The sequence below is a fragment of the Vigna unguiculata genome, chromosome 5, assembly GCF_037176805.1.
Source record: "Vigna unguiculata cultivar grain cowpea cultivar isolate G323 ecotype 2 chromosome 5, ASM3717680v1, whole genome shotgun sequence".
Lineage (NCBI taxonomy): Eukaryota > Viridiplantae > Streptophyta > Magnoliopsida > Fabales > Fabaceae > Vigna > Vigna unguiculata.
Genome location: NC_140796.1, coordinates 4,295,010 through 4,321,859, shown reverse-complemented (window position 1 = coordinate 4,321,859; position 26,850 = coordinate 4,295,010). Strand labels below are relative to the sequence as shown.

The 26,850-nt window shown below is 33.4% G+C and overlaps 4 protein-coding genes across 4 annotated transcripts; 1 reads left to right on the top strand and 3 right to left on the bottom strand.

Moving 5' to 3' along the window:
- Positions 1-1,832: 1,832 nt before the first annotated feature.
- Positions 1,833-6,612, bottom strand: LOC114183902 (subtilisin-like protease Glyma18g48580). Its single transcript, XM_028071077.2, has 11 exons — positions 6,481-6,612; positions 6,175-6,284; positions 5,988-6,085; positions 5,735-5,890; positions 4,579-4,693; positions 3,892-4,438; positions 3,722-3,816; positions 3,385-3,633; positions 3,047-3,179; positions 2,700-2,916; positions 1,833-2,569 (listed from the first exon to the last, which is right to left on the bottom strand). The coding sequence occupies exons 1-11, from the start codon at positions 6,577-6,579 to the stop codon at positions 2,028-2,030; spliced, it is 2,361 nt and encodes a 786-aa protein (XP_027926878.1). The 5' UTR covers positions 6,580-6,612; the 3' UTR covers positions 1,833-2,027.
- A 2,114-nt stretch (positions 6,613-8,726) lies between these two features.
- LOC114183637 (uncharacterized) lies at positions 8,727-12,549 on the top strand. Its single transcript, XM_028070718.2, has 2 exons — positions 8,727-11,667; positions 11,789-12,549. Exons 1-2 carry the CDS (start codon positions 8,832-8,834, stop codon positions 12,145-12,147), a joined length of 3,195 nt encoding a protein of 1,064 aa, XP_027926519.1. The 5' UTR covers positions 8,727-8,831; the 3' UTR covers positions 12,148-12,549.
- Positions 12,550-12,851: 302 nt separating this feature from the next.
- Positions 12,852-17,401, bottom strand: LOC114185099 (subtilisin-like protease Glyma18g48580). Its single transcript, XM_028072609.2, has 11 exons — positions 17,262-17,401; positions 17,001-17,110; positions 15,862-15,959; positions 15,620-15,775; positions 15,419-15,542; positions 14,770-15,316; positions 14,596-14,690; positions 14,254-14,502; positions 14,017-14,146; positions 13,714-13,930; positions 12,852-13,622 (listed from the first exon to the last, which is right to left on the bottom strand). Exons 1-11 carry the CDS (start codon positions 17,349-17,351, stop codon positions 13,081-13,083), a joined length of 2,358 nt encoding a protein of 785 aa, XP_027928410.1. The 5' UTR covers positions 17,352-17,401; the 3' UTR covers positions 12,852-13,080.
- A 1,769-nt stretch (positions 17,402-19,170) lies between these two features.
- On the bottom strand, positions 19,171-25,869 carry LOC114185098 (subtilisin-like protease Glyma18g48580). The gene is made up of 11 exons (XM_028072608.2): positions 25,716-25,869; positions 25,458-25,567; positions 24,521-24,618; positions 24,278-24,433; positions 24,076-24,199; positions 23,140-23,686; positions 20,883-20,977; positions 20,534-20,782; positions 20,319-20,448; positions 20,016-20,232; positions 19,171-19,925 (listed from the first exon to the last, which is right to left on the bottom strand). Exons 1-11 carry the CDS (start codon positions 25,854-25,856, stop codon positions 19,384-19,386), a joined length of 2,409 nt encoding a protein of 802 aa, XP_027928409.2. The 5' UTR covers positions 25,857-25,869; the 3' UTR covers positions 19,171-19,383.
- Between the last annotated feature and the right edge of the window lie 981 nt (positions 25,870-26,850).

The following is a 26,850-nucleotide window of genomic DNA, read 5'->3' as shown; positions in this document are numbered from 1 at the left end:
TTTCCGCTTAAATTGGATTTCCTAAAGAAAATATCCATGTTCTTAATTGATATAAAGCATGTTATTAGAGTGAGAATGAACAGTCTTGGAAAGAAACACTATCTAGTCCTTATCTTGTTTTGATCTGAACGCGAACTTACAGGAATTAGAAAGCTTAATAAAAACTAAAAGGCTCAAAGTTGTGAAATATATAAAATGTTGCAGTTTTAGTTGTTATGAAGAAAGTAAGTGAATTTATGCATGCATGGGACCATTTCTTTTGGAAAACAATTGTTTAGATGTTATTAATGAATAATGAATGATGCTTCTTTATGGCGTTGGTCGATCGTAAGGGTTAAGCATAACAGATAGTGGAACACATTAGAAGCTTTTAGAATATAATTTAATAAGAATATTAGGTACAGAAAGTGATGTTTCACTGAAAAAGACTTTATTTACTTTCACAATAATACCAAATCACAGATATATGCTCTCAATTATCAACAACTTTTTTTCTTTCTTTCTCTTGTTAGGTATACTCATGAAAGTGGGGTATGAGCTTTTACTCTTTTAAAAAGTTTTTCGTAAAACTATAAAATAATAATTTCAAACTAATCAAATATAAGTTATTATTATTATTTTTCATGTTTTATCAACCGAATTACTTTATTATTGCTGAGATAGAAAATTTAATATAGTTGTCAAAAAACTGATTATTGTTGAGATTTCCTTCCCTCGTTAAGTTGGAAATTTATTTTTGAATAAATTATACTATATGTTCAGTTATTTAAATTATAAAAGGTTTAATATCTCTTTGGTCTATTTTTTTTACTTAATATCCTCCCAATATTTATTAGAATGAGTCAATATATTGTCTTTAGACCAACCTTAACATTATTAGAGGATGATGAATTCACATAATTATATAAACATTTTTATTCTTCCAGAAATAAAATATATCACTTTGCTATGATATAATTTTAAAGAAAGAGATGACATTGACTTTTTTTTTTTAAAATATTAAGATTACATTGAATAAAATTATTGAACAGTTACTACAAATTCATGACAAAAAAGATATTAAGTCATTATTAAATATATGATAATTTATTAAACACATTTGCAAACTGCTGGTCCAATTATTATTTTGTTATGTCAGTTAAGTAAACTTAAATTCTTTTGTTTGTTTTGATCACAAAAGCATATTAAGGCCCAAATATTGAATGTTCTAAAGTGGGCTTATTTTAATGCAAAAAATATGGGTTATTGCCTCTTACACCTATAGATTTACTAAATACACCTAAAATAATGAGAAAGACTGAAATACCTTTTATTGTTGAACCACATCACTACTACTATAATTTTCATTGTCGTCGCAATTGATATAGTCCATACCAATCCAAGCATGCTTTTTTATGCACCTCCATCTTTTTCGTCCTGCAACACCATAAAACTTGAACTCCCCAAACTACCCATAACTAAAAATGTTTTCAATTTTTTTTGTCTTTATTGTTAGATTGAAATATATTTTGTAGTTAATCTATTAACGAATTGTGTGAATTTGGTTTCTTAACATAGATTTTTTTTTTCAATTTAATATATAAATTATTTTTAATTACTGATAAATTCTGTCAAATTTTCAATATATAAAATGTTGAGAAATCAAAGATAGATATTAAAGAAAAGAACGGCAAAATATTAGAGACCAAAAAAAGGATTAATGAGGTTCGATATTTAGTTTACATATTTAGAAGTAAGGGTATGTTTAGACAAACTTACCTTTAAAAATTTATAGAAGAGAAAAATAAAATATTTTTTATAAGTTAAATTTAGTTTATATATACCTTACCAAATAACCAAACCAAAACCAAACTATAAAATGATCCCATATTCCAAATGAAATTACTATAATAACCAAACCAAAAACAAAGATAAAACAACAACAAAGGCCATTCACAGCGAAGCGATAGCATGGAATCCCCAACAGACATGCAATTTTACATATGCATCTGCTTTAATGCGACATCCTTAACCAAGGATAAAGTTTTTCATATGCGCCGAACTGTTATTGGACTTCTAACGTTGTGTTTTCCATTCGTCCAAAGCAATTCCCCAAAATTATAATTTCCCCTCTTAGTTACACTTGTAGCCTGTACAACAATCCTGAATGTCTTCTTTTCACCAATTTTCGTGAAAGTCAAGGAATTGGGTACAACAGCTATGGTATATCCCGGTAATTGAGCTTTTGCAGAATATGTGCTTGGTGGTCCAACATTGGTGACGGTGCGAGTAACAGTTACGGCTTTTAACCCCAGATTTGGCAATGTGATTGAAGGGTAGTTCAAGTCTGTTATGGTGTGAGATCCTGAACAAATGAAGCTTTTGTTGAAATTGAGTGCCGAGATGAGTTGTTGGTCGTATCCGGAAGCACACAGAAAGTTCAAGTAATCGACAAGGCTTAGATCATAAACAAGACCAGGATCTATTGCAGGGTTTGGTTGCACATGTCCTGAACCATAGGCAAAAGGGTTCGCCAATTTTTTATCAAACGCATCCCTTATTGTTCTGTTGGTGTTATCTCTTGTGCTTGCTGCAAGGACATGTTTAAGGTAAGTTAGAAATTCCCAAAAGAAAATGATGGTACATGTGCATATTTTAGAGTGGGTTAACCAAAGTTCCTATAATAGGACAAAGTGTGTACACAGAAAGAGAATATATACCTGTTGTCATAATTGCTGACTTAATAGCAGCTGGACTCCAATCAGGGTGAAGTGTTTTGATAAGTCCAGCAATGCCAGCAACATGAGGGCAAGACATAGAAGTTCCTTGCATTACGTTGAATGGAAACCCTCTACGTGTGTCTGAAGGCAAGTTAGAGGCACTTGCAAATAGTGAATAGGAAGCAAGTATGTTCACACCAGGCGCAGTTACATCGGGCTAAAACAACATGATATTAAACAAAAACATGTCTTATCAAACAGTGAAGACAGTGTTATGTTATAAGAAGTGTACAACATACATAGTTGATACTAAATATTTCAATACTAGTGCGTGTGTGTGGGTGCACCTTGAGTATTGATGGCTGAATCTTATTGGGTCCCCTTGATGAGAATGAAGCCATAACTGGAGCTGGCTTTCTTCCCAGCAATGTTCTTGCTGAAGACATCCTTATTGTCGTATTCGAGTTTATTGTGTCGTCCCTGAAATATAAACATATATGGTTAACTTTGGTATAGCTATTATAAAAAAAAATGTTAAGGTTACTAGAAAGATATGAGAAACTATTATTAGGTAGTTCGAAATAACTACTTTCAATTCACAAAAAGGAATCAGTAACACTTCATTGTATGCATGCTATGTGAAGATTAGTATCATCTGATAAATTGTGAAAGGATATATCAATACGTGGCACTTATGAGAAAACCAGGCGTTGTTTTTTTATGGCCCGGAGGATAGTTGACAGTGGACAAAACATGAGGCTCGGCAAGAAGAGTGTTTCCATTTTGCTTTTGATTGCCCAAAATCATTCCCATAGCTCCTGCAGATAGAGCTTCATTACCCTCAGCAACTGATTTTATTTTTCCTTCTCGAATGCATGACACTATTTTTCCCTTTACTTTTCTTGGATCCAGTGTCCCAGCCTTACAAAGTCGACTGCAGGAAAAACACGCGTGAAAATAAATCAATAGCCATTGAATAAACAAGGTTTGAAGCAGCATTTGAGATGATTTGTACTACTCACGCGTCTCGATTTGTGGCATTGCCAAATTTAGCATCAGTAGAAAGGATTAGAGAAAAAGACTGGTTAGGTGGTATGTTTACAAAAAGACTGGCTCCCTGGTATTATATAATAACACTAATCAGCCATGTCATTGAAATCATAGGTTAAGAATAACAATGATAATTAATTACCGTAATTTGCTGATTGTTTCCAAAAGTTAAGGTACTGCTGAAGTCCCTATCGAGTGTGCTAGCTGCAATTGTGAACAGCCAAGGAGCCACATTGATAACGGTTCCAGGTGTTGGTCCATCGTTCCCTGCAGAAGCAACCACAAGAACATTTTTCCCAAGTGCATGGAATGCCCCAATGGAAACCTCATCTGTGAATATTTCTTCAGCACTGAGACTGGTTCGGCCTCCAACAGAGACAGAAATAATATCAACACCATCACTTATGGCTTGGTCTATAGCAGCTAACACATCAGCACCAAAACAACTAGCTGCATCAGTGAGAGACCAACACGCTTTGTAAGCTGCAACTCGAGCTCTCGGGGAGCCACCCTTTGCAGTGCCATTGCCATTGCCAAATACACTCGCACCAGGAACGAAATTGCCTCCTGCTGTTGATAGAGTATGCGTGCCATGCCCCACAAAGTCACGTGCTGTTTGTTGTGATCGAGGAAGTTGACCGTTGAATGCTTCATAAGCTTTGTTGAAGAACCTTGCTCCAATTAGCTTCCTTAATTATATAACATGTAATGAAGTTTTAATTGTATTATGGTTGAATATACCAGCAGCAATGTTCACATAATATTACAATTAACAGAACTAGAAACCTTAAACTATTGAAGAGGAAAGATTAAAAGAAAGGAAGATGACCTGTTACATGGAACTTTGTTTAAACCTCGGATTTGACAGACATTGCCACCACGCCATTTTGCAGGGACAGGACCCAAACCCTGGTCTGTAAAACTCTTGGACTCAGGCCAGACACCTATGTAAGAGGTGAAGTTAGAATAGTATTAGAAGAATATAGACATCCCACTATAGATATTGCAAACGTAAAACCAGAAACTGATTTCTGGTTTTAGATGTTAACATATACTTTTTTTTCCTTAAATCAAATTCAAAGTCTCTCTTATTGTGTATTGCAAACTAACTCACACTCAAATAGAAGTTAAAATTTTGCATGTGATTTATGTGTTGGATTATGTTTCATATATTATGGTTATAGTTATCGAAATATTATAATTTATATCATTATACAAAATTAGTCTTACACATATAAGATATTTGATAATTTTTATCCTTCGATAATATAGTTTTAACAGAAAATTGTCCTTAACATAGGAGTATTAAGTAGGAGTAGTATATAATAATTGATCGAATCCACACGGATGGAAATTAACATCACTATTTTTATATATAAGTTGACTAAATAAATGAATAAAAAAGTGTAATAAAATTGGTAACAATTGATTGCGCATGAAACATTTTCTTGGAATTGAGACCTTTAGATTCACAAATTCATGGAAATTCTCCTTGTAATTTACAAATGTAGAACACACCATGTGTGAACTATTGGAAAAATAAAATAGGAAAACGTTTCACATACACACTCAATAAAATATAATACTTTAAGGAATAAACGGTCCCACCTTTCTTGTTTAGATTTTTTGAGCCCAAAAAAGAATCTTGCCAACTCGAGAAGTCTGAACTTGTCGGTGAGAACGTAAACTAAATAACTTGAAAACTGGAACGCCCTTAATGGTCTATAATTAACATGCCATGACAACATAAACCAACTATACATCCTCAATAAAATAACTAAATTATATGGCAAACTGTAGGATAAATTGATATCTCTGGTTATGATCATAACATTGATGCTGTTTCAAAATATTTAAAAGATAGCCATTTGATTCTAATTATTGAGTAATGAAGTGTAAGAATTGTGCTGTGAAAGTTTAATGATATTACTGAATTGGTAGAGTAAAATAGATCATATATATGGTAATGTTACGAAGTTAATTACCTGTGTCGATGTTACCGATGATTGTATTCTCACCAAATCTCCCTCTTTGCCATGCTGAGTTGATACCATTTCTCTGCAGTCCAAGAAACTCCCACGAACGGGTTGTGTGCAGTTTATGCTCTTTGCTCAAAAACACAGATACTACGTTTGGGTTTTCTACATCAGTGGAAACATTATTTGTGTCAACTAATCTGAAAATAAATTATAGAAATAACGAAAAATGAGTTGAACAACACACTACTGATTTTCTCACTTGCAATAACTGCTGCTTCTTCCTCTTCAAGTGAAGCTGCAAAGCCATTGACGTGTTTGTTATATGAATAAATAATTGCTTCTTTGGCCTTTTCATGGCTGCGAATGATTCACACACACAACACAGTTAATTCCATAAACCAGTTTCTTCTAAACCCTGAAGTTAGTGGCTTCATCAACTTATATACCTTCCCAAGATCGAACCCAGTAAATCATAATGGGAATGTGTGGCTGTTTGAAGGTCAACAGATGAAGGGTTTGGACCATGAGAATGTGCTCCCAAGTACACAATGTAGCACTGCAAACACCAGATCACAGACTAACAATTGATGCAGAGTAACTAAAATGAAGTAACCCAGCATTTATATATCATCCAAATTCCATTGTTAATTACTACATCCTATGTATAAAATCACCACCTTATTTTCAAAGCAGAAACTGATTAAAATACTGAAATAGAGTGACGAATTAACAATTAACTGGCTTAGGCCTACCTTTTTACTGGCATGGACAGCATTCAGCAACAAAGTGAAAATAACAAAACATGAAAGAAGAAGATGAAGGTAAAAAATGGAGCCACTCATTCTTTTCATTGGCTCTGGAAAGTGCTTAGCACATGGCTTTCGTGCTCTTTCCTTATATAGTGACACAGACATAGCAAAGGCAAATTTTATATTCATTGGTTAAAGACCACTGTAGATTTCACTGAAAATTATTTTTGTTTTATTTATAGATTCTTGCTTTTGATCTTTAAATTTGACCAGTCAAAAATTTTGAACTTTTTTCTTCGTTATAACTTTTAGTTTTTATACAATATTGTTAATCAATTTGTGGAAAATATGTAAATGAGATCGAAATCACCATGTATATTGTTGATGTAAAGTCTTTGTTTTCATAAAGGCTAGGGAATTTGATAGAGATGTGACGCATATTTAAGGAGTAGTCCTTTTGTTTATGATTCCTAATAAACTTTAAATAATCTTTTCGTGGATTTCCTAACAAACCCTTTAAATTAAACTCGTTGATAGAGACGTGGCGTTTTAGCTTTGATGAACGGTAAGTTTGTACTTTTTTTGTTTGTATCCCATGAAGTTTTATGTTGTGAAGTAACTTTTGACCCTAAGTATTGTTTCTTACTAAAGTTTTCAATGCATGTTCCTTGCGTATATTTATTAATAGTTTATTTTTTTGTGTTGTAAAAGACACTCCTCTGTCGGTTAGAAAACATCAAAGACTTGACATTTTCAGAATGGATAAAACTTTTTGTCACTCTGATTAGAATATAAAATTATACAGCTGGTAGATGTTAGGTAATGGTGAGTCAAAAGGAGCCATTATTTTAGGAACCAGTGAATGAGAAAAGAGGGAGATATAATACTTTTTCTTCTTTTTTTTACTTGTACTTTGTAGAAGTGATCTCTGAAGGGATATAAATAAAATAAAATATAAGAATGACCATTGAAAAGTACTATTTGAATAAGACTAAATTGACTTTGAAAACTAAGGTGAGGTGGACAAAAGTTCCCTATTGCTTCACCACAAGGAAGTGCTGGCTATTAAATTCCTAAACTCATTATAGTGAAAACATTAAACTCATATTCCAATAAATTGCCTTTCAAGTAATTCGTCTTTCTCAAATTTTTCCATTAAATTTTTTTCAGCACTCATATTCCTTCCCATGACACCTCATTTAAAATATTTAAAAAAAAAATTCAAATAAAAGTTTAAGTTTTACCTTGATTAAAAATGAAAAAGTAAAGTATTATATAAATATTATTTTTATTTTTCTCATTTGCACAATTTTTTTATTTATTTTGTGTTGACGATTACCACAACATATCAAGATGAGTTTCTTTTTCTTTAACTCATTGAATATGGATTCCAAAATCATTTTTGTCGACAAATGAATTGTATTTTTCTTAACATTTTCAATAGGCTTAAAACCCACAACACAAGATTTAGCATGAAATTGTTGACCAACATATGAAAGATGTGACAGTGTAATCTCTTCAGAGGAAGTTCTTGTGTTAAGAGACATGATCTCCTTAAAAGAAATGTTTACCTCATGACTTTTAGGTTTATAAAAGTAGAAAGATAGTACGAAATTGGAGGACAATTTCCAAACCTACAAGGACAGAAAATAATGCTGCAAAAGCCGTAAAAAGGAGAAAGTTTGTATATATAGTTTATTCATATCACAAATTTTTGTTTATATTGTTTCAATTTTTGTCACTTAATTAACTTGGGTTGTAACTCATTAATATGAAGTGTTAATCTAAAATAAAATCAAAGTTTTATATCAAGAAAGAATTATTCCACCAACGAATGCAGACACAGGAGGCAGGTATACTTGTTATACATTTATTATTGTTGCACATGTCCATTAATTAAGTATACTTATTATGAATACGCGTGAAAGACCAACCAAAGAATAGAAGTACAAAAGTAAACAAAGCAGAGAAAATCCTGTCACCCTGGATTTTTTTATCTTTGTTTCTGTCTCTTCATTCTTCAACAACCAAACTAATAATAACTCCACCTTATCTTCACACGCATATTCGATCCATCCACAATATCATGTTTTCCTTTTCCATCGTAATGCATAATAATTTAATTACCAGAAAGCATTTTATTCGAGGCCATGTGTGAATACAGATATTCATAATAAAAAGTATACCATAATGTTTATTATACCTTTGACCAGTGTTGGACCAAATGTACACATGTGAAACACACTCATTCTTCAATTATCAATTATAAGCAACACAACTCTGAGCTCCAATTTCTATTATCACCACCATATCCTCTTATTCTTGATTCAAGGACATTGTTACACTTAAAAATCATGGAATGCACGTTTGAAAGGGAAAACTCTATGCTGCTTCTGTTTCTTTGTGTCTTTCTAACGTTGTCGGGGCCCCAAGCTGCTGCTGAAGACAGTGAAGCAAATGCTTTGTTGAAGTGGAAACGCAGCTTTGACAACCATAGCCAAACTCTGTTGCCAACATGGAGAGGTAATAATCCATGCACATGGGAAGGAATTCAGTGTGACAAATCTAACTCTGTGTCCATCATAAATCTTTCTAGTTATGGACTTAAAGGTACACTCCACACTCTTAGCTTCTCCATTTTTTCTAACCTTCTCAGCCTCAATATCTACCAAAACTCCTTTCATGGAACCATTCCCCCACAGATTGGTAACATAACAAAAGTAAATGTTTTAAATTTTTCTTCAAATTCTTTCCACGGTTCCATCCCTCAAGAAATGTGGACACTGGGGAGTTTACAAAGCCTTGATCTTTCCTTGTGTCACCTAAGTGGAGAGCTTCCTAATTCCATAGCAAACTTGTCCAACCTGTCATTTCTAGATTTAGGTGGCAACAATTTTTCTAGCTCCATTCCTCCAGGGATTGGAGAGTTGCACAAGTTGCAGTATCTGGGTATGGGGGATTGTAACCTTTTTGGTTCCATTCCTCGAGAAATTGGAATGTTGACAAACCTTGAACTTGTTGATTTGTCAAGAAACTCTCTTTCTGGTACTATCCCTGCAACAATAGGTAACATGAGCAGTTTAAATCAGCTTTACCTTTCTAATAACTCCCTAATCTCTGGGAAAATCCCATCCTCTCTGTGGAACATGTCTAACTTGACCTTGCTCTTCCTTGATGCCAATAATCTTTCTGGATCAATCCCTGCTTCCATAGAAAATCTAGCCAATTTAGAGCAACTTGGACTTGATATCAATCAATTTTCCGGACCCATTCCTTCCACCATTGGAAACTTGACAAAGCTCAACATGTTGTATTTAGGCTTTAATAATCTTTCTGGAGCAATTCCTCCCTCTATAGGTAATTTGATCAATTTGGATGTCCTTAGTCTCCAAGCAAACAAACTCTCTGGACCAATTCCTGATACAGTTGGAAATTTGAAAATGCTCACCGTTTTGGAATTGTCCAGTAACAAACTCAATGGCAGCATTCCACAAGGCTTGAATGACATTGCTAACTGGCTATCCTTGTTACTAGCTGAGAATGATTTCACGGGCCATTTACCTCCTGATATTTGCTCTGCTGGTTCACTACAGTTCTTTAATGCTTTTGGCAACCGTTTCACTGGTCCAGTGCCAAGAAGCTTAAAGAATTGCTCTAGTATTGCTAGACTCAGGGTGGAAAGAAACCAATTGGAAGGTGATATAGCACAAGATTTTGGTGTATATCCAAATTTGGTGTACATTGATTTGAGTGACAATAAATTTCATGGTCACATTTCACCAAACTGGGGAAAGTGCCACAATCTTCATACCTTAAAGATATCCAACAATAATATCTCCGGGGGTATGCCAATAGAACTTGCTGAGGCAAACAAGCTAGGTGTGCTTCACCTTTCTTCTAATCACTTGAGTGGAAACCTTCCAAAGGAATTAGGGAATATGAAATCGTTATTTCAACTCAAGATTAGCAATAACCATCTTTCTGGAAACATTCCAACAGAAATTGGATTACTGCAAAATCTGGAAGATTTGGATCTTGGAGATAACGAGTTGAGGGGCCCAATACCAATAGAAGTTATGAAATTGCAGAAGTTACGGAATTTAAATTTAAGCAAAAACAATATTGATGGAAGCATTCCCTCTCAGTTTAGCCAATATTTAGTGTCTCTTGATCTTAGTGCCAATTTGTTGATTGGAACGATACCAACAAATATTGGAGAGTTGGAAAGGTTGTTCATGTTGAATCTCTCACATAATAGTCTTTCTGGCACCATTCCTTCCACTTTTAGCAGAGCATTGAGTATCTTCAATATATCAGACAATCAATTAGAAGGGCCAATTCCAAATATTCCACTTTTTCTTGATGCTCCAATTGAATCATTGAAAAATAACAAAGGCTTATGTGGTAATGTCAAGGGATTGGTTCTTTGTCCGACCAATCATAGACGAGAGAGCAACAAAGTGATCCTAGTGACAGGTCTTACTTTAGGAGCCCTAGTACTTGTTCTATGTGGGGTGGCACTTTCAATGTACATCTTTTGTCGTGTTAAAAGAAAGGGAAAAAGTCATTCTAATTCTGAAGAAGCGCCAAGGAAAGCACTCTTTTCCGTATGGAGCTACGATGGAAAAATCATGTTTGAAAATATCATTGAAGCTACAGAGAATTTTGATGACAAATATCTCATTGGAGCAGGAAGTCAAGGATATGTTTACAAAGTGGTGTTGCCTTCAGGTTTGGTTGTTGCTGTGAAGAAACTTCATTCAGCGATGGATGAGGAAATGTCAGAATTTAGTTCAAAGGCTTTTGCAAGTGAGATTAAAGCATTGACAGAAATCAAACATCGGAACATTATAAAGTTGCATGGATTTTGCTCACATTCACAGGTCTCATTTTTGGTCTATGAGTTCATGGAAGGGGGTAGCTTGGATCAGTTGCTGAACAAAGATACAGAAGCAACTTCATTTGATTGGGAAAAGAGGGTGAATGTAGTTAAAGGCGTGGCCAATGCTTTATCTTATCTGCACCATGATTGCTCACCTCCAATTGTTCATCGTGACATATCAAGTAAAAATGTTCTTTTGGATGTTGAGTACGAAGCTCATGTTTCTGACTTCGGGACTGCTAAGTTTTTGAAGCCTAGTTCAGATAGTTGGACTCAATTCGCAGGCACCTTTGGTTATGCTGCTCCAGGTTAGACCCTTTTCTCTCATATTTAGATAATGCTAGCTACTACACTTGATTGCATTTAACCCACATTGCTTTATGCTTAGCATTACTCTAAAATATCATTTTGTTTATTATCTATTTGCAGAGTTGGCCCAGACAATGGAAGTGAATGAGAAATGTGATGTTTATAGCTTTGGAGTACTTGCTTTGGAAATCATTATGGGAAAACATCCAAGAGATCTCATTTCTCAGTTTGTGTCACCACCACCTATGCCACCAATTCTTAATGATTTGCTATTGGTTGATGTTTTAGATCAACGACCTCCTCAACCCACAAAACCAATTGATAGGGACTTGATCTTAATCGTAAGGTTAGCACTTGCTTGCTTGAGTCAAAATCCACGTTCCCGACCAACCATGGAACAAGTATCCAAGGCATTTGAAACAGGAAAATCACCTTCGGCTGACCTCTTTCCTACGATCAGTTTGGGACAACTTTGCTGAATCATCGGAATACTAAAGTATTTTGTTTCCTTTTTATTCTCGTCTATCCCATCCTTCTTTTTCTCATCCATGTTGTAAACTTAGGGGTGCTATGTTCATTGTATACACGAAGTACAGAGTTTGAAAATGCCAATTGTTCAAGTAAATTAATGTTTAACACACCCAAGAACTCATATCAGGTAACAATGTAACCAAAATGAAAACAGGGGGAGACAACCCTTGCTCTATGATTAGTTTTTGGAAGCTGAATTGGGCTTAAACTCAAATGTTAATGACTTCAGAATTTATTAAAGCGATTATGATTGGGTTTATTAGCTATTTTATCTGTATTGTAATATTATCGGATCATCCATAAGTGTAATCATGTAAACTTTTTTGTTTGAAATGTTTTATCTTCAACGTGATGGAGGTATTAGAGATCCTAATTGATTAGTCATGTAGATAAAAAATCTATATAATTAAGACTCATTTAAAATTGAGTAGTCTTCATTGGGATGCTTAAAATTAAGTAGTCTTCATTGGGATGATAAGACGAAACCCAAATTCTTAGATTTTTTTTCTAGAGTGATCTTGAATACTGGATTAATGTCCAAATTTTTGACATTGTTTCACTGAGAAATTTATAAATATGCAATGTTAAGATTAGAAAGTTAATGTAGGTTTTAGATTTAACTCACAATGGTAATGCTATTCAAGCATCTCCATTTCACCAACCTTATTATTGTTCTTATTATACACAAAACACAATACATCACACAGCGGATAGAGAAAAAACCAAAAACGTAGACAATATCCCAAAAAAAAAGGAAACACAATCATACCATAACATGAGATGAGATCCTAGCTGTAGTCAAACTTGCATATGCTTATGCACGCATGCAATTATTATGATGAGTAAGAATCCCAACACAACCAACTTCATTGAAGAGGCTTTCATCTGCGCTTTACAGTAATAGGACTTCTTACTATATGTTTTCCATCTGTCCATCGCAATTCTCCAAATTCATAAGTTCTCCGCTTAGTTGCACTACTTGCCTGCACAGTAACCTTGAATGTCTTCTTTTCACCAATTTTATTGAATGTCAAGGAATTTGGCACAACGGTAATGTTATATCCAGGTAATTGGGCACTTGCAGTGTATGTGCTTGGTGTTCCTACATTTGTTAGCGTGCGAGTAATGGTTACGGCTTTTAAGCCTAGATTTGGCAACGTGATCGAAGGGTAGTTCAAATCTGTTACACTGTGAGTGCCTGAACAAATGAAAGTTCTGTTGAAGTTGAGAGAAGAAACGAGTTGTTGGTCGTATCCAGAAGCGCATAAGAAGTTCAAGTAATCAGTGAGGCCTAGATCGTAAACGAGGCCGGGATCAATGGCAAGGTCAGGTTTAACATGTCCTGAACCATAAGCAAAAGGAGTTGCCAATGTTTTAGCAAATGCATCCTGTATTGGCCTGTTTGTGTTGTCAAGTGTGGTTGCTGCAAAGGTATATATACTCAATCATGTTACAATTTGTCCAACTTGGTAAAAAAACAAAACTAAAGAAATTATGAAATTAGAGATTCACACCTGTGGTCATGATTGCTGATTTTATAGCAGCAGGACTCCAACTAGGATAACGTGTTTTGAGAAGTCCAGCGATGCCAGCAACATGAGGGCAAGACATAGATGTTCCTTGCAATACGTTGAATTTAAACCCACGACGATTGTCTGTTGGCAAGGTTGATGCACTTGCAAATTCTGAGTAGGCAGCAAGTATGTTCACACCAGGTGCAGTCACATCAGGCTGAAACCAAAATGAAACAAGAGTTTAATGAAAAAACACAAACACACACAATTATATACTAATTAACTGATGTGGATGTATTGCACCTTGAGTATAGATGGCTGAATGTTATTGGGTCCTCTAGATGAGAATGAAGCCATAACTGGAGCTGGCTTTCTTCCAAATAACGTCCTTGCTGGGGTCATTCTTATGGTAGTAACTGATTTTATAGTGTCCCTGAAAAAATTGCATGCGTGCATGTATAAAAAATGGAGCAACTGTTTCGTAGCACGTCGTTGAAAAGTGTTAAATAATTTTGAAGTGCATGAAGGATATATAATTACGTTGCAGTTAAGTAAAAATCAGGTTGTCCCCCTGCATGGTCCCCATTTGTGCCTACAGTAGACAGAACATGAGGCTCGCCAAAAGTCGTTTTCCCATTTCGCTTTTGATTGCGCAAAATCATTCCCTGTGCGCCTGAAGAAAGAGCTTCATTACCCTCAGCAACTGATTTTATTTTTCCTCCTCGAACACAACGCACTATTTTGCCCTTTACTTTTTCAGGATCAAGTGTTCCACGCTTACAAAGTTCACTGCACCAATATATACATTCATGTCAACAATAAGAAGAATGTAAGAAACATTGATATTCTAAGCAAGTTAAGTCTCTGATGTGTTGTACTTACGCATCTCGAAATGTTGCATTAGGAAGTTTAGCATCGGTGGAGAGGATTAAAGAAAAGGCCTGATTCGGTGGCAAGTTTACAAAAAGACTCGATCCCTGCAAATATGTAATACAAACTTAACAATTATATACAACACTAAGCTATCGTAGAGATTTTAATTAGAGAGGATGGTACCTCGATTACTTCATTGTCGTTAATGATTAAATTACTGCTGAAATGTCTGTCTAAGGTGCTAGCAGCAATGGTGAAGACCCAAGGAGCCACATTCACCACAGAACCAGGAGTTGGTCCATCGTTCCCTGCAGAAGCAACTAAAAGTACGTTTCTTGAAATAGCATGAAAGGCGCCAATGGAGACTTCGTCGGTGAATATCCCTTCGGGGGTTGCCACGTAACTGCCACCAGCTGAAAGATTGATGACATCCACGCCGTCGTCGATGGCTTGGTCGATAGCAGCCAACACGTCGGCGCCGTAACAACCGGCTGGGTCCGTCAGAGACCAGCACACTTTGTACGCCGCAACTCGTGCTCTCGGGGACCCACCCTTTACGGTGCCATTACCCACCGCAAATACGCTTGCGCCTCCGACGAAATTGCCTCCAGCGGTTGATAGAGTGTGGGTTCCATGCCCCATGAAGTCACGCGCTGTTTGCATCGAGGGAACAAGTTCGCCATTGTAAACCTCGAAAGCTTTGTTGAAGAATCTTGCTCCTATCAGCTTTCTGTTCATGGTGCACAAATAAATAGGAACGAGTATATCGTAAACAATATCTAAAATAAAAACAGATAATAAATTGTTAATAAAAATATCTATGAAGAGGAACCTGTTGCATAGATTTTTCTTGGTGCTTGGAAGTTTGGTAATTTGACAGACATTACCCCCACGCCATTTGGAGGGAACGGGACCATATCCTTCATCACCGAAGCTCTCTGACTCTGGCCAAACACCTATCCGATGCAAATTCACGATTAAAGAAAGCACTTCATTATTCCCATGCACATAATTAATAAATAATTAAGCTTACCAGTGTCGATGTTTGCAATTATTGTATTTTCACCAAAGCTTCCCTCTTGCCATGCAGAGTTCTTACCACTTCTGTGTAGTCCAAGAAACTCCCATGAGCGGGTAGTGTGCAGTTTATGTTTTTTGCTCAAGAACACAGACACCACGTTAGGGTTCTCTGCCTCATTCCAAACACTGTGTCACAAACTATAATTTCATCAAAACAAAATGAAAAAGAATGAATGGAAGCTATTGCATGCTCACTGCCAATATCTGCTGCTTCTTCCTCTTCCAGCAGTGCTGCAAACCCATTTATGTGTTTGTTGTATGAGTAAATAATCGCTTCTTTCGCTTTCTCTTCACTGTCAAACCATCAAATTACCTATATTATATATTGTTCATTGCTGACAAAAAAAAAAAAAAATTATTACCTTTGATGTATTCATCCTACTTATTATCTGTTGATTTCTTTATATGGCAACCGTTATATGATTGTTTGTTTGTGTTCTATGCATTCTTTAGTCAATTCTAATAAATATGTTTGATTACATTTTGACACTTCAATTTTTCTCTTATACTCAATTTACAGTTACATAAATTATTATTTTCTATAGTATTTTATTAATATTTATTTAAACAGAATCAATTATTTAAAGTAGTCAATCTTCAAAAAGATTTGTTCCAATGACTTTTGCTGTGTAGTTATATTATACTGGTGAAATAACCATTGATTTTATAAATAATTAATATTCATATATAGCTATTTTAATATTTTTTCGATTAATGTACCTATATATATATATATATATATATATATATATATATATATATATATATTCCTTATTTTTATTTTTATGTTTTTTCTAACATCTCTTTTATTCCTAAACTTATACGATTAAGTAAAAGTTGTACCCCAAACATGTGGGTTATCGACGTAGGATATTAAATACATCTGAGTAATGGAAATAGACAGTTTCATTTGTTTATTAATGAGACAAGGGCAGTACAGTATTATGCTATCCAATCAAAATATATACATATCTACGGTCTTTTGTTACCCATTTTTATTTAAAATTTCTCTGTCAATATATAAATAAATTTATTAACAAGAAAAATATTAAAATTAAAAATATTATATTTTTATTTTATAAATTTATAGTTTCTATTTAGATTTATGAAATTCAAATTATTTTTAGAGACATTAATTTTATTCAAACTTATACTCTATGGATAGAAAGACACCCAACAGATAAAAAAGAAATTAATCAGAAGGAATAACTACTGAATAAACACAATATGAGACTTCAATTGTAACAATATATAATTGGATCTTTGAAAATAGAATGTATAATAGGACAAAAATTAATGAAAACAAAATTACACAACAAACACCAGTTTAATACCTTCCGAGGATTGAAGCTAGTAAACTGTAATGAGAATAAGTAGCAATTTGTAGGTCAACAGAAGTAGGGTTGGAAGCATGAGAGTGTGTTCCCAAGTATACGATGTAACACTGCAAACAAAATCAAACATTTGTGAAATATAACCAATGATCAATGATGGAAACTCAACAATATCATAACCAAATCATCATCATCATCATAATTTTGTGCTACAATTTTAGTGTCAGATGAATGAGCAATAAGCAAAAGCAGTTTACTTGCCTTTTTGCTGCCATAAACAGCTTCAAGCAAGAAAGTGAAAACAAGAAACGAAGAAACTATAAGACGGAGAAGAAAAATGGAGTAGCCCATTCTCAAGCGATCTTTGGGAAATGTTTGCGATGAATATCAGATAGGAAATGCATATTTATAACACATCTTTGTTCTAAGGAAAAGGTAAAAAGGAAAAGAAAAGAAAGAATGGAAAATGTGATTATCCAAGTAGAAGAAAAAAAAAATGAAAAGTTGATTGATAATATATTCTATATTTAAAAATAAACTTGTAAAATAAATATTGAAATTAATTCATTGTAAAAATAGTTTTAAAAATATAAATAAAAATAAATCTTGTTTCAAAATTTAACAAATAAAAATATATTTTATTTATTATTTTTAGCATTTCTATTTTAATTATTTATTTAAAAAATAAAAATTATTAAAATATATATACTATATAATGATTATATAGTTTATTCATAAAGAATCAATAATATACTTTCCTACAAATGTATACAAATGTTGGAGAGAAAGTTTATTCCATCTTGTTTTATGCCTTTCTTCTATAATATTTTAGGGTTGATATTCATTTCCTTCTGTATAAGCAAATGCAATCTAAACCGCCTTCCTTTTTTTGTCTTTGGGAATTGTGTTTGTCATAGCTTTTGCTTTTCACTAATCTTTGTACAACTTTTGTAGCTTATTTATTTTCTTATAGGTTGCCTTATAAGGACTAATTACTACGTTTCCAATTATAGTTATAAAATTTAAATCTTGTGAAATATTCTGTTAAAATATGTTAATATAGCATACATTGCGGTTAACTTTAACACCGTGTGTTTTGAATAAGATTTGAATTATACAAATAAATTTACTTTTCATCTTATAAAAGTGTAAAAGAAAAAATTGTCAAAGTGCAAGTCTTACAAAGATTTTATATTAAAAAATTATAAGAAAATCTAAAAAAATAATGACAATATAAAGTCTAAAAAAGTTTTAAAAAGAATAATATGGTATAACTTTTAAGGTAACTTTAATTCCAACATATCGATCTTTCATTTTTAACTATATAATCTCTTTTATAAGTAACCATTTGATGTAAATCCAATGGCTAAGATCACTATACTGAAGTGAATGTTGGAGTGATATATAGATTCTAAGTCATGTATTCTAAAAGACAAAAAATCATTGTAATAAATGATTGTTTTCATCTCTGAAACTGTTAGAGGTAGTGATTTTTAATAAATTTGTTGAATTGTAAAATTAGAATTTGGATTTTAGTTACTTACATGTACAATTTATTGTGATTATAGTTTTTAACTGCAGGGTTATTTCTGGAGTTTTATTCTTCCTTAAAAGAACTAGTCTTCATTACACAAAAAACACTTTAATAGCTGATGTGCCTAAAGTCCGTTATTAAATATTTGATTTTAACAATAAAAGTAATAAACCTTTTTAACTGAAAATATTCATTTAAATAATTTATACAATATTTTCAATTTAATATGTTAGAAGAAAAATACATTTATTTTTTACAAGAGATACATGTATTACAAGGCAAGTAAAATTGCTCTCTTATTTTAAAATATATAATTTAAACTATTTAACATAAAATGGTTAAAAAAATCATTAAGATGAAATATTTTGTCTTCAACGAAATGGAGGTGTTAGAGATCCTAATTAATTCGTTATATATATAGCTAAAAAAAAATATATAAGATTGATTTAAAATTGGATTACTCTTCATTATGATGAGATAAACCCAAATTCTGAGATTACTTCTTCAAGAGTGATCTAGAATACTGAATTAATGTCTAAATTCTTGACATTTCAGGGAGAAATTTCTAAATACACAATGTTAAGATTAGAAAGTTAATACAGGCTTTAGATTTCAAGCATCTCCATTTGACCCACATTTGAGAAAAAAGTTGGCATGTGTTGCGGACTTGCCAGCACCTCCATTATTAATGTTCTTATTATACATAAAACACACATACATCACACAATAGAGAAAAAACCAAAAACGTAGACATTATCCCAGAAAAACAAAACAACACAACCGTTCCCATAACATGAGATGAGAACCTAGCCGGAGTCAAACGTACATCTGATTATCCATTGGGAAATTTCATCTGCGTTTTACAGTGATAGGACTTCTTACTATATGTTTTCCATCTGTCCATCGCAATTCTCCAAATTCATAAGTTCTCCTCTTAGTTGCACTACTTGCCTTCACAGTCACCTTAAATGTCTTCTTTTCACCAACTTTACTGAAAGTCAAGGAATTTGGCACAACGGTAATGTTATATCCAGGTAATTGGGCACTTGCAGTGTATGTGCTTGGTGTTCCAACATTTGTTAGCGTGCGAGTAATGGTTACGGCTTTTAAGCCTAGATTTGGCAACGTGATCGAAGGGTAGTTCAAATCTGTTACACTGTGAGTGCCTGAACAAATGAAAGTTCTGTTGAAGTTGAGAGAAGAAACGAGTTGTTGGTCGTATCCAGAAGCGCATAAGAAGTTCAAGTAATCAGTGAGGCCTAGATCGTAAACGAGGCCAGGATCAATGGCAAGGTCAGGTTGAACATGTCCTGAGCCATAAGCAAAGGGAGTTGCCAGTGTTTTAGCAAACGCATCCTGTATTGGCCTGTTTGTGTTGTCAAGTGTGGTTGCTGCAAAGGTATATATACTCAATCATGTTACAATTTGTACAACTTGGTAAAAAACAAAACTAAAGAAATTATGAAATTAGAGATTCACACCTGTGGTCATGATTGCTGATTTTATAGCAGCAGGACTCCAACTAGGATAACGTGTTCTGAGAAGTCCAGCGATGCCAGCAACATGAGGGCAAGACATAGATGTTCCTTGCAATACGTTAAATTTAAACCCACGACGATTGTCTGTTAGCAAGGTTGATGCACTTGCGAATTCTGAGTAGGCAGCAAGTATGTTCACACCAGGTGCAGTCACATCAGGCTGTAAGAAAAAGTTATCAAAAAATCATTTTCTTTATAACAACTGAATCAAATATATACTAATTAACTAATGTGGATGGGCTGCACCTTGAGTATCGATGGTTGAATCTTATTGGGTCCTCTAGATGAGAATGAAGCCATAACTGGAGCTGGCTTTCTTCCAAACAACGTCCTTGCTGGGGACATTCTTATGGTAGCACCTGATTTTATAGGGTCCCTGCAAAAAATGGAGCTATTGTTTTGTAGCACGTCGTTTGAAAACTGCTAAAGAATTTTGAAGTGCATGAAGGATATGTAGTTACGTTGCAGTTAAGAAAAAATCAGACTGTCCCCCTGCATGGTCCTTGTTTGTGCCCACAGTGGACAGAACATGAGGCTCGCCAAAAGTTGTTTTACCATTTTGCTTTTGATTGCCCAAAATCATTCCCTGTGCGCCTGAAGAAAGAGCTTCATTACCCTCAGCAACTGATTTTATCTTTCCATCTCGAATACAACGCACTATTTTGCCCTTTACTTTTGCAGGATCAAGTGTTCCACGCCTACATAGTTCACTGCACCAATATATATACATACATGTCAACGAGAAACATTGATATTCTAATAAAAAAAGGTTGTTTGAAGCAAATTAAGCTTGTGAGATTTTGCACTTACGCGTCTCGAAATGTTGCATTCGCAAGTTTAGCATCGGTGGAAAGGATCAGAGAAAAGGCCTTGTTCGGTGGCAAGTTTACAAAAAGACTCGCTCCCTGCAAGTTTATAATACAAACTTTATAAATTATATACCACACTAAACCAACGTTATGATGTCAGAAATTAAAAATAAAAAGAAATAAAAGAAGCAAAATTAATGAAAACTGAAAACGAATGCAAAAAGTGAATTTTCAATTGGTTGTACTTTAAAATTTCAAAAAAGACAAATCAGATCCAAAAGTTCAACCGAGTTATTCTAAATTCATGATCCATCCAAGGGATTTGGATTCTTTGTCGAGTTTTTTTCTATTCCTCTATTGTCTCTTCACAATATATTGATTATCACTAATTATGACGTTTTAAAATATATTAAAAAAATATTTAAAATATTAATACAGTGTATTTTTAATGTTTAGCAAAAGACAATAAAATAAAAAAACAGTAGAAAATTTGGACTCCAATCCAAATTAATTTTGGTCAAGTTCAACTCAAGTTAGTCTAGGTCTACTCTGGTCAACTTTCTATCCAAGGTAACTAAGGTTAACCCTTAATCCAGATTGAAATTACATTTATGGGTTAATAAATTCAGTAATGAGACAAAATTCATTTTAACCCTGATCTATTTTATAAAAGATATTTGGAAACGAAACTATTTGAGACCCCTCATTTTTATTTTCAATATATCTCTGCTAGATTTCCAAATAGAACGACTCATGGTTCGGGTTATCTTGGACAACCCATGTGAAGTTCTTGTTGTACTGATGGTAACTTCAACCAATCATATTTCACCTCAAGGAAAATGAAAAGGTATATTTATAGTTTCACATTAAAACTATATATGCAATTTTTTCTACATTATTGATTCTATATTTTAGTTTTATCCATAGTTTCACACATGTTTTAATCGCATGTAGAATTCAAAAGAGATAATTGAGAATTAAATAATGAAAACATATTTAATTAGAACCAATCAACTGGATATAAATTGCACTCATTCAGCATTAAGTAAATTAAAAAATACTACTTCTAAAATAGTAAAATAAAATCACGACTTTTACAATTTTTTAAAATAATAAATCATATTTTTAAACACAATTCAGTATAAAAATTTAAAATTTATCCTTTCTTATAAATTTATATGTTTTCACTCTACAGCAACACCAATTGTACGTGTACATGCATCCATCACGGTCTTACATACACTCCAATCCTGTGTATACCAATCACATCAGGACTTCAATGTCAATTCGCCATTTGATTATATGGATATTAAAATAAGAAAAATGATATTTTTATCTTTTTTTCTTATTTTTAATTTATTATTTTAATTATTTTTTAATTATTTATTTTAATATTTTTAGTAATGTAATATGATAATTGAAAAGTGATTAGAATTATAGATTAAAAATGAATTAAAATATAATTATCTTTAAAATAAATTATGGAATAGAAAATGAAAAACCAAAAAATCGCATATTCATTAAATGTGTACGTTAAACTCTTTTCCTAAAAAATGTTCTATTTAATTGTCGTTTTGCCTTTGCCTTTCGAAATAATCATCATTTGGTTTGCTTTGTCAACCACTAACCAAGTTGTATTTTTAGTGTCTGAACAGTTTTTTAAAAGAACTTTAAAGATATTAAATAAATTAACTTATTCATCACTACTTACTTTATAAACAAGTATGTTGACGTATTTTTCAACACTATTCAGTTTAATTTAACAAAATTATGATATTAATATTCTAGTTTCCGTTTTGAAAATTGGTATAAGATCAGTAACAAAATTTATAGCGATGGATAAAATATTAAACGACAACAATTGTCGGTGACCATAGTTATGTAAATTTTGCCGTGCATATATTATTGAAAACTCTCGTGGATTCTTTAGACTTATGAAGTGGCCACGTGATGAAGAAAGTGTTTCCACATGTGGAGCCCATTAATTTTGTTCTTTCCTTTTCTTTTCCTACATCTCAAACAAAAGAAAATTACACTTTTACTTTAAAAATCTTACTTTCACAAAATTTGTGATGTTATTATATTTATCACTTTCTTGATACATTTTTTTTCATGTCTATTACATTCTTAAATCTATGTTAAAGTGTTGACCTTGACCATACAAAATTATGTTTTATATTATTTCTTATATGTATATATGCATGGGTAGGTTAGAATAAGAAAATAGACGTAGATGTTTTAACTAGAGACAATGGTACCTCGATTTGCTGATTGTTGTTAATGGTTAAATTGCTACTGAAATCTCTGTCTATGGTGCTAGCGGCGATGGTGAAGACCCAAGGAGCCACATTCACCGCAGAGCCAGGTGTTGGTCCATTATTTCCAGCAGAGGCAACTACCACTATGTTTCTAGAAATGGCATGGAAGGCCCCGATGGAAACTTCGTCGGTGAATATTCCTTCGGGGGTCACAACGTAACTGCCACCAACTGAAAGATTGATGACATCCACGCCGTCGTCGATGGCTTGGTCGATAGCAGCCAACACGTCGGCACCGTAACAACCGGCTGGGTCCGTCAGAGACCAACACACTTTGTACGCCGCCACTCGTGCTCTCGGGGACCCACCCTTTGCGGTGCCGTTACCCACCGCAAATACGCTTGCGCCTCCCACAAAATTGCCCCCAGCGGTTGATAGAGTGTGAGTGCCGTGTCCCATGAAGTCACGCGCTGTTTGCAGCGAGGGAACAAGTTCGCCATTGTAAGCCTCGAAAGCTTTGTTGAAGAATCTTGCTCCTATCAACTTTCTGTTCATACGCACGACTATATTATTAACAATATTTAAAAAAACAGATAATAAATGGTTTTGAATATGATATCTATGTATATAAATTGAATAATGTAAGAAACTCTGGACAAAGTAAAAAGGTAGATGAAAAAGAAAAGGAGAAAGAGAAAGGTGGTGGACTTGTAAAGTACTTTAGGGCATAGGAGAAGGGACACGAAATCGAACATTAAAAAATAAATCAATGATGGATTATGTCTTCCAAGGATATAAACAATTTGTAAAAGATCCCACGACATTAATTTCTTATTTCTTCTCCAATAATTGTCATTTCCTTTTGAAGTGAGTCCTTACTATTTCAGAATTTGTAAATTAAATATTGAAGAAAAAGAAAGGGTAAAAGAGAAGAACCTGTTGCATAGATTTGTCTGAGAGCGTGGAAGTTTGTTAATCTGACAAACATTACCCCCACGCCATTTGGAGGGAACAGGACCATATCCTTTATCACTGAAGCTCTCTGACTCTGGCCAAACACCTATCCAATGCTAAATTCACGATTAAAGAAAGCACTTCATTATTCCCATGCACATAATTAATAAATAATTAAGCTTACCAGTGTCGATGTTTGCGATTATTGTATTTTCACCAAAGCTTCCCTTTTGCCATGCAGAGTTCTTCCCATTTCTGTGTAGTCCAAGAAATTCCCATGAGCGGGTAGTATGCAGTTCATGTTTTTTGCTCAAGAACACAGACAACACGTTAGGGTTTTCTGCCTCATTCCAAAAACTGTGTCACAAACTATAATTTCAAACAAAACAAAATGAAAAAGAATGAATGGAAGCTATTGCATGCTCACTGCCAATATCTGCTGCTTCTTCCTCTTCCAGCAGTGCTGCAAACCCATTTATGTGTCTGTTGTATGAGTAAATAATCGCTTCTTTCGCTTTCTCCTCACTGTCAAACAATTAACTACACGTTAATTTCTTTATCTCACACTTAAGAACCTATTATGTTTGTTAGTTGTGTACTATGCATTCTAATCAAGTAAGTTTAATTTCAACACAGTATATATACCTACTTATTTTAGATGCTTGAACTGTAAAAGGCTATGTGAGAAGGACACACTAAGTGAAAATATAATCAATTATTTCAAGCGGTCAATCTCCAAAAAGATTCTTTCCAATGATTTTTGTCGCGTAGTTATATTACTAGGGTAAATATTCATTAACTTTATCAATCATTATTACTAATTTAATGGTTTTTCGATTATTCATATCATCATTGGTACCGATATATATTTAATGGGATTTTTTCTTTCTTTCTAACATTGTCTTTTTATTCTTAAAGATAATAATATCAGTAAATAATAAAAGTTTTACCCCCAAACATGTGGGTAGTGGATTTATACAGTTTAATTAGTTTATTAATGGGACAAGGAGTTACTCATTCTTATTTAAATTTTCTTTGTGAATAAATAAAGTTATTAACAAGAAAACATTAATAATTAAAATAATTATTATTTAGAGCTATGAAATTAAAATTATTTTTAGAGACATTAATTTTATTTAAACTTATATATATATATATATATATATATATATATATATATATATATATAGAGCGACACGTAACATGATAAAAAAGAAATTAGTCAGAACAAATAACTACTGAATAAACAGAATATGAGACTTTAATTATAACAATATATGATTGGGTCCTTGAAAAATGCATATATAATAGGACAATAATTGATGAAAACAAAATTACACGAGAAGCCATGATTTGATATATACCTTCGGAGGGTTGAAGCTAGTAAATGATAATGAGAATACGTAGCAGTTTGTAGGTCAAGAGAAGTAGGGTTGGAAGCATGAGAGTGTGTTCCCAAGTATACGATGTAACACTGCAAACAAAATCAAACATTTGTGAAATATAACACCAATGATGATGATGGGAAACTCAGCAACATCACAAACAAAATCATCATCATAATTTTGTGCTACTATTTTAGTATCAGATGAATGAGTAATAAGCAAAAGCAGTTTGCTTGCCTTTTTGGTGCCATGAACAGCTTCGAGGAAGAAAGTGAAAAGAAGAAAGAAGGAAAGTATAAGGCGGAGGAGAAAAATGGAGGTGCCCATGTTTTTGAAAGGATCTATTTGCTTGTGATGCCTACCAGCTATGAAGTGCATATTTATAGGACATCTTTGTTCTCTACCCTTAAATTTTCTTTTTGGTCTTTGGGAAATGTGCATGACATGGCTTTTGCTTTTAACACGTAATAAGGAGACAACTAAACTTTTTCTTTTCTTCATCCATCTCTGTAAAACCTTTTTTCTTTTTTTTTTCTCATCTATTTTATTTACAAGAATATATTAGATTATAAAAGTACGAATAAATTTCAGTTTTAGTTTATTAGGATAGAATTAAATGTAAATTTTTTATTTTAATATGATATAAGAATTATAAAATTAGAATTATTATTATTTATTGTTGATATTTATTATGAGCATGTGTTTATTTTTATGTTTTAGATGAGAACACGTTAAATACGTTCGCATTCATCGGAGATAAGATTAAATTACAATATATTAAAAAAATTAAATTTTATCTTAATAAATCAATATTTTAAAATGAAATTAAATTTAAATTCATAATTTTAATAAATATTAATTACTACATATTTTTCATTGTAATTGGATGTCAAATTTAAAAATTTATAAAATATCCAATTAAAAATCACATTAATATGCATAAAGTGCACTTAAATTTAATATCATTTGTAGGTGTACTGTACCTAGCCAAGCCCAATCAAGTAAATAAGTACACACGTTAAAACCACATACCATCCAGCATCCGGACACAACCAGCACTAGCCATCTAGACAGGTAGCCGGCCAAAACCGACTACTTGCCTAGAAGGCTAACCCATTTCAATACACCTCTGGAAACTGCTTTAGGACCAGGCCCACTCATGGCCCAAGCTGGGGCCCAAGCTAGAGCCCAAGTCAAGGCCCAGCCCATGAAATGGTCGAACGTCATTAATGTCTATAAATACACGTGGACCCCATCATTTAAAGGTACGCATTCATTAATTGCTGATTTGACTCTTGAGAGCTTTGACTTACTTGAGCTTCGGAGATTCTTCTGCAGGTAACCCCTCCTGGGTTCAAGCCGGCATGTATCG

What these genes read in the sequence shown, in the direction of transcription:
- LOC114183902 (XM_028071077.2), bottom strand. Translation starts at nt 6,579, where the DNA reads ATGAAAAGAATGAGTGGCTCCATTTTTTACCTTCATCTTCTTCTTTCA. An exon ending in CATCGGTAACATCGACACAG is followed by an intron (nt 4,694 to 5,734) that starts GTAATTAACTTC and finishes CCTCTTACATAG; the next exon opens with GTGTCTGGCCTGAGTCCAAG. An exon ending in TTCAGCCATCAATACTCAAG is followed by an intron (nt 2,917 to 3,046) that starts GTGCACCCACAC and finishes ATGTTGTTTTAG; the next exon opens with CCCGATGTAACTGCGCCTGG.
- LOC114183637 (XM_028070718.2), top strand. Translation starts at nt 8,832, where the DNA reads ATGGAATGCACGTTTGAAAGGGAAAACTCTATGCTGCTTCTGTTTCTT. An exon ending in CTTTGGTTATGCTGCTCCAG is followed by an intron (nt 11,668 to 11,788) that starts GTTAGACCCTTT and finishes ATCTATTTGCAG; the next exon opens with AGTTGGCCCAGACAATGGAA.
- LOC114185099 (XM_028072609.2), bottom strand. Translation starts at nt 17,351, where the DNA reads ATGGGCTACTCCATTTTTCTTCTCCGTCTTATAGTTTCTTCGTTTCTT. An exon ending in CTAGCTTCAATCCTCGGAAG is followed by an intron (nt 15,960 to 17,000) that starts GTATTAAACTGG and finishes ATGGTTTGACAG; the next exon opens with TGAAGAGAAAGCGAAAGAAG. An exon ending in AATGCAACATTTCGAGATGC is followed by an intron (nt 14,503 to 14,595) that starts GTAAGTACAACA and finishes ATATTGGTGCAG; the next exon opens with TGAACTTTGTAAGCGTGGAA.
- LOC114185098 (XM_028072608.2), bottom strand. Translation starts at nt 25,856, where the DNA reads ATGCACTTCATAGCTGGTAGGCATCACAAGCAAATAGATCCTTTCAAA. An exon ending in AATCGCAAACATCGACACTG is followed by an intron (nt 24,200 to 24,277) that starts GTAAGCTTAATT and finishes AGCATTGGATAG; the next exon opens with GTGTTTGGCCAGAGTCAGAG. An exon ending in CAGACAAATCTATGCAACAG is followed by an intron (nt 23,687 to 24,075) that starts GTTCTTCTCTTT and finishes GCGTATGAACAG; the next exon opens with AAAGTTGATAGGAGCAAGAT.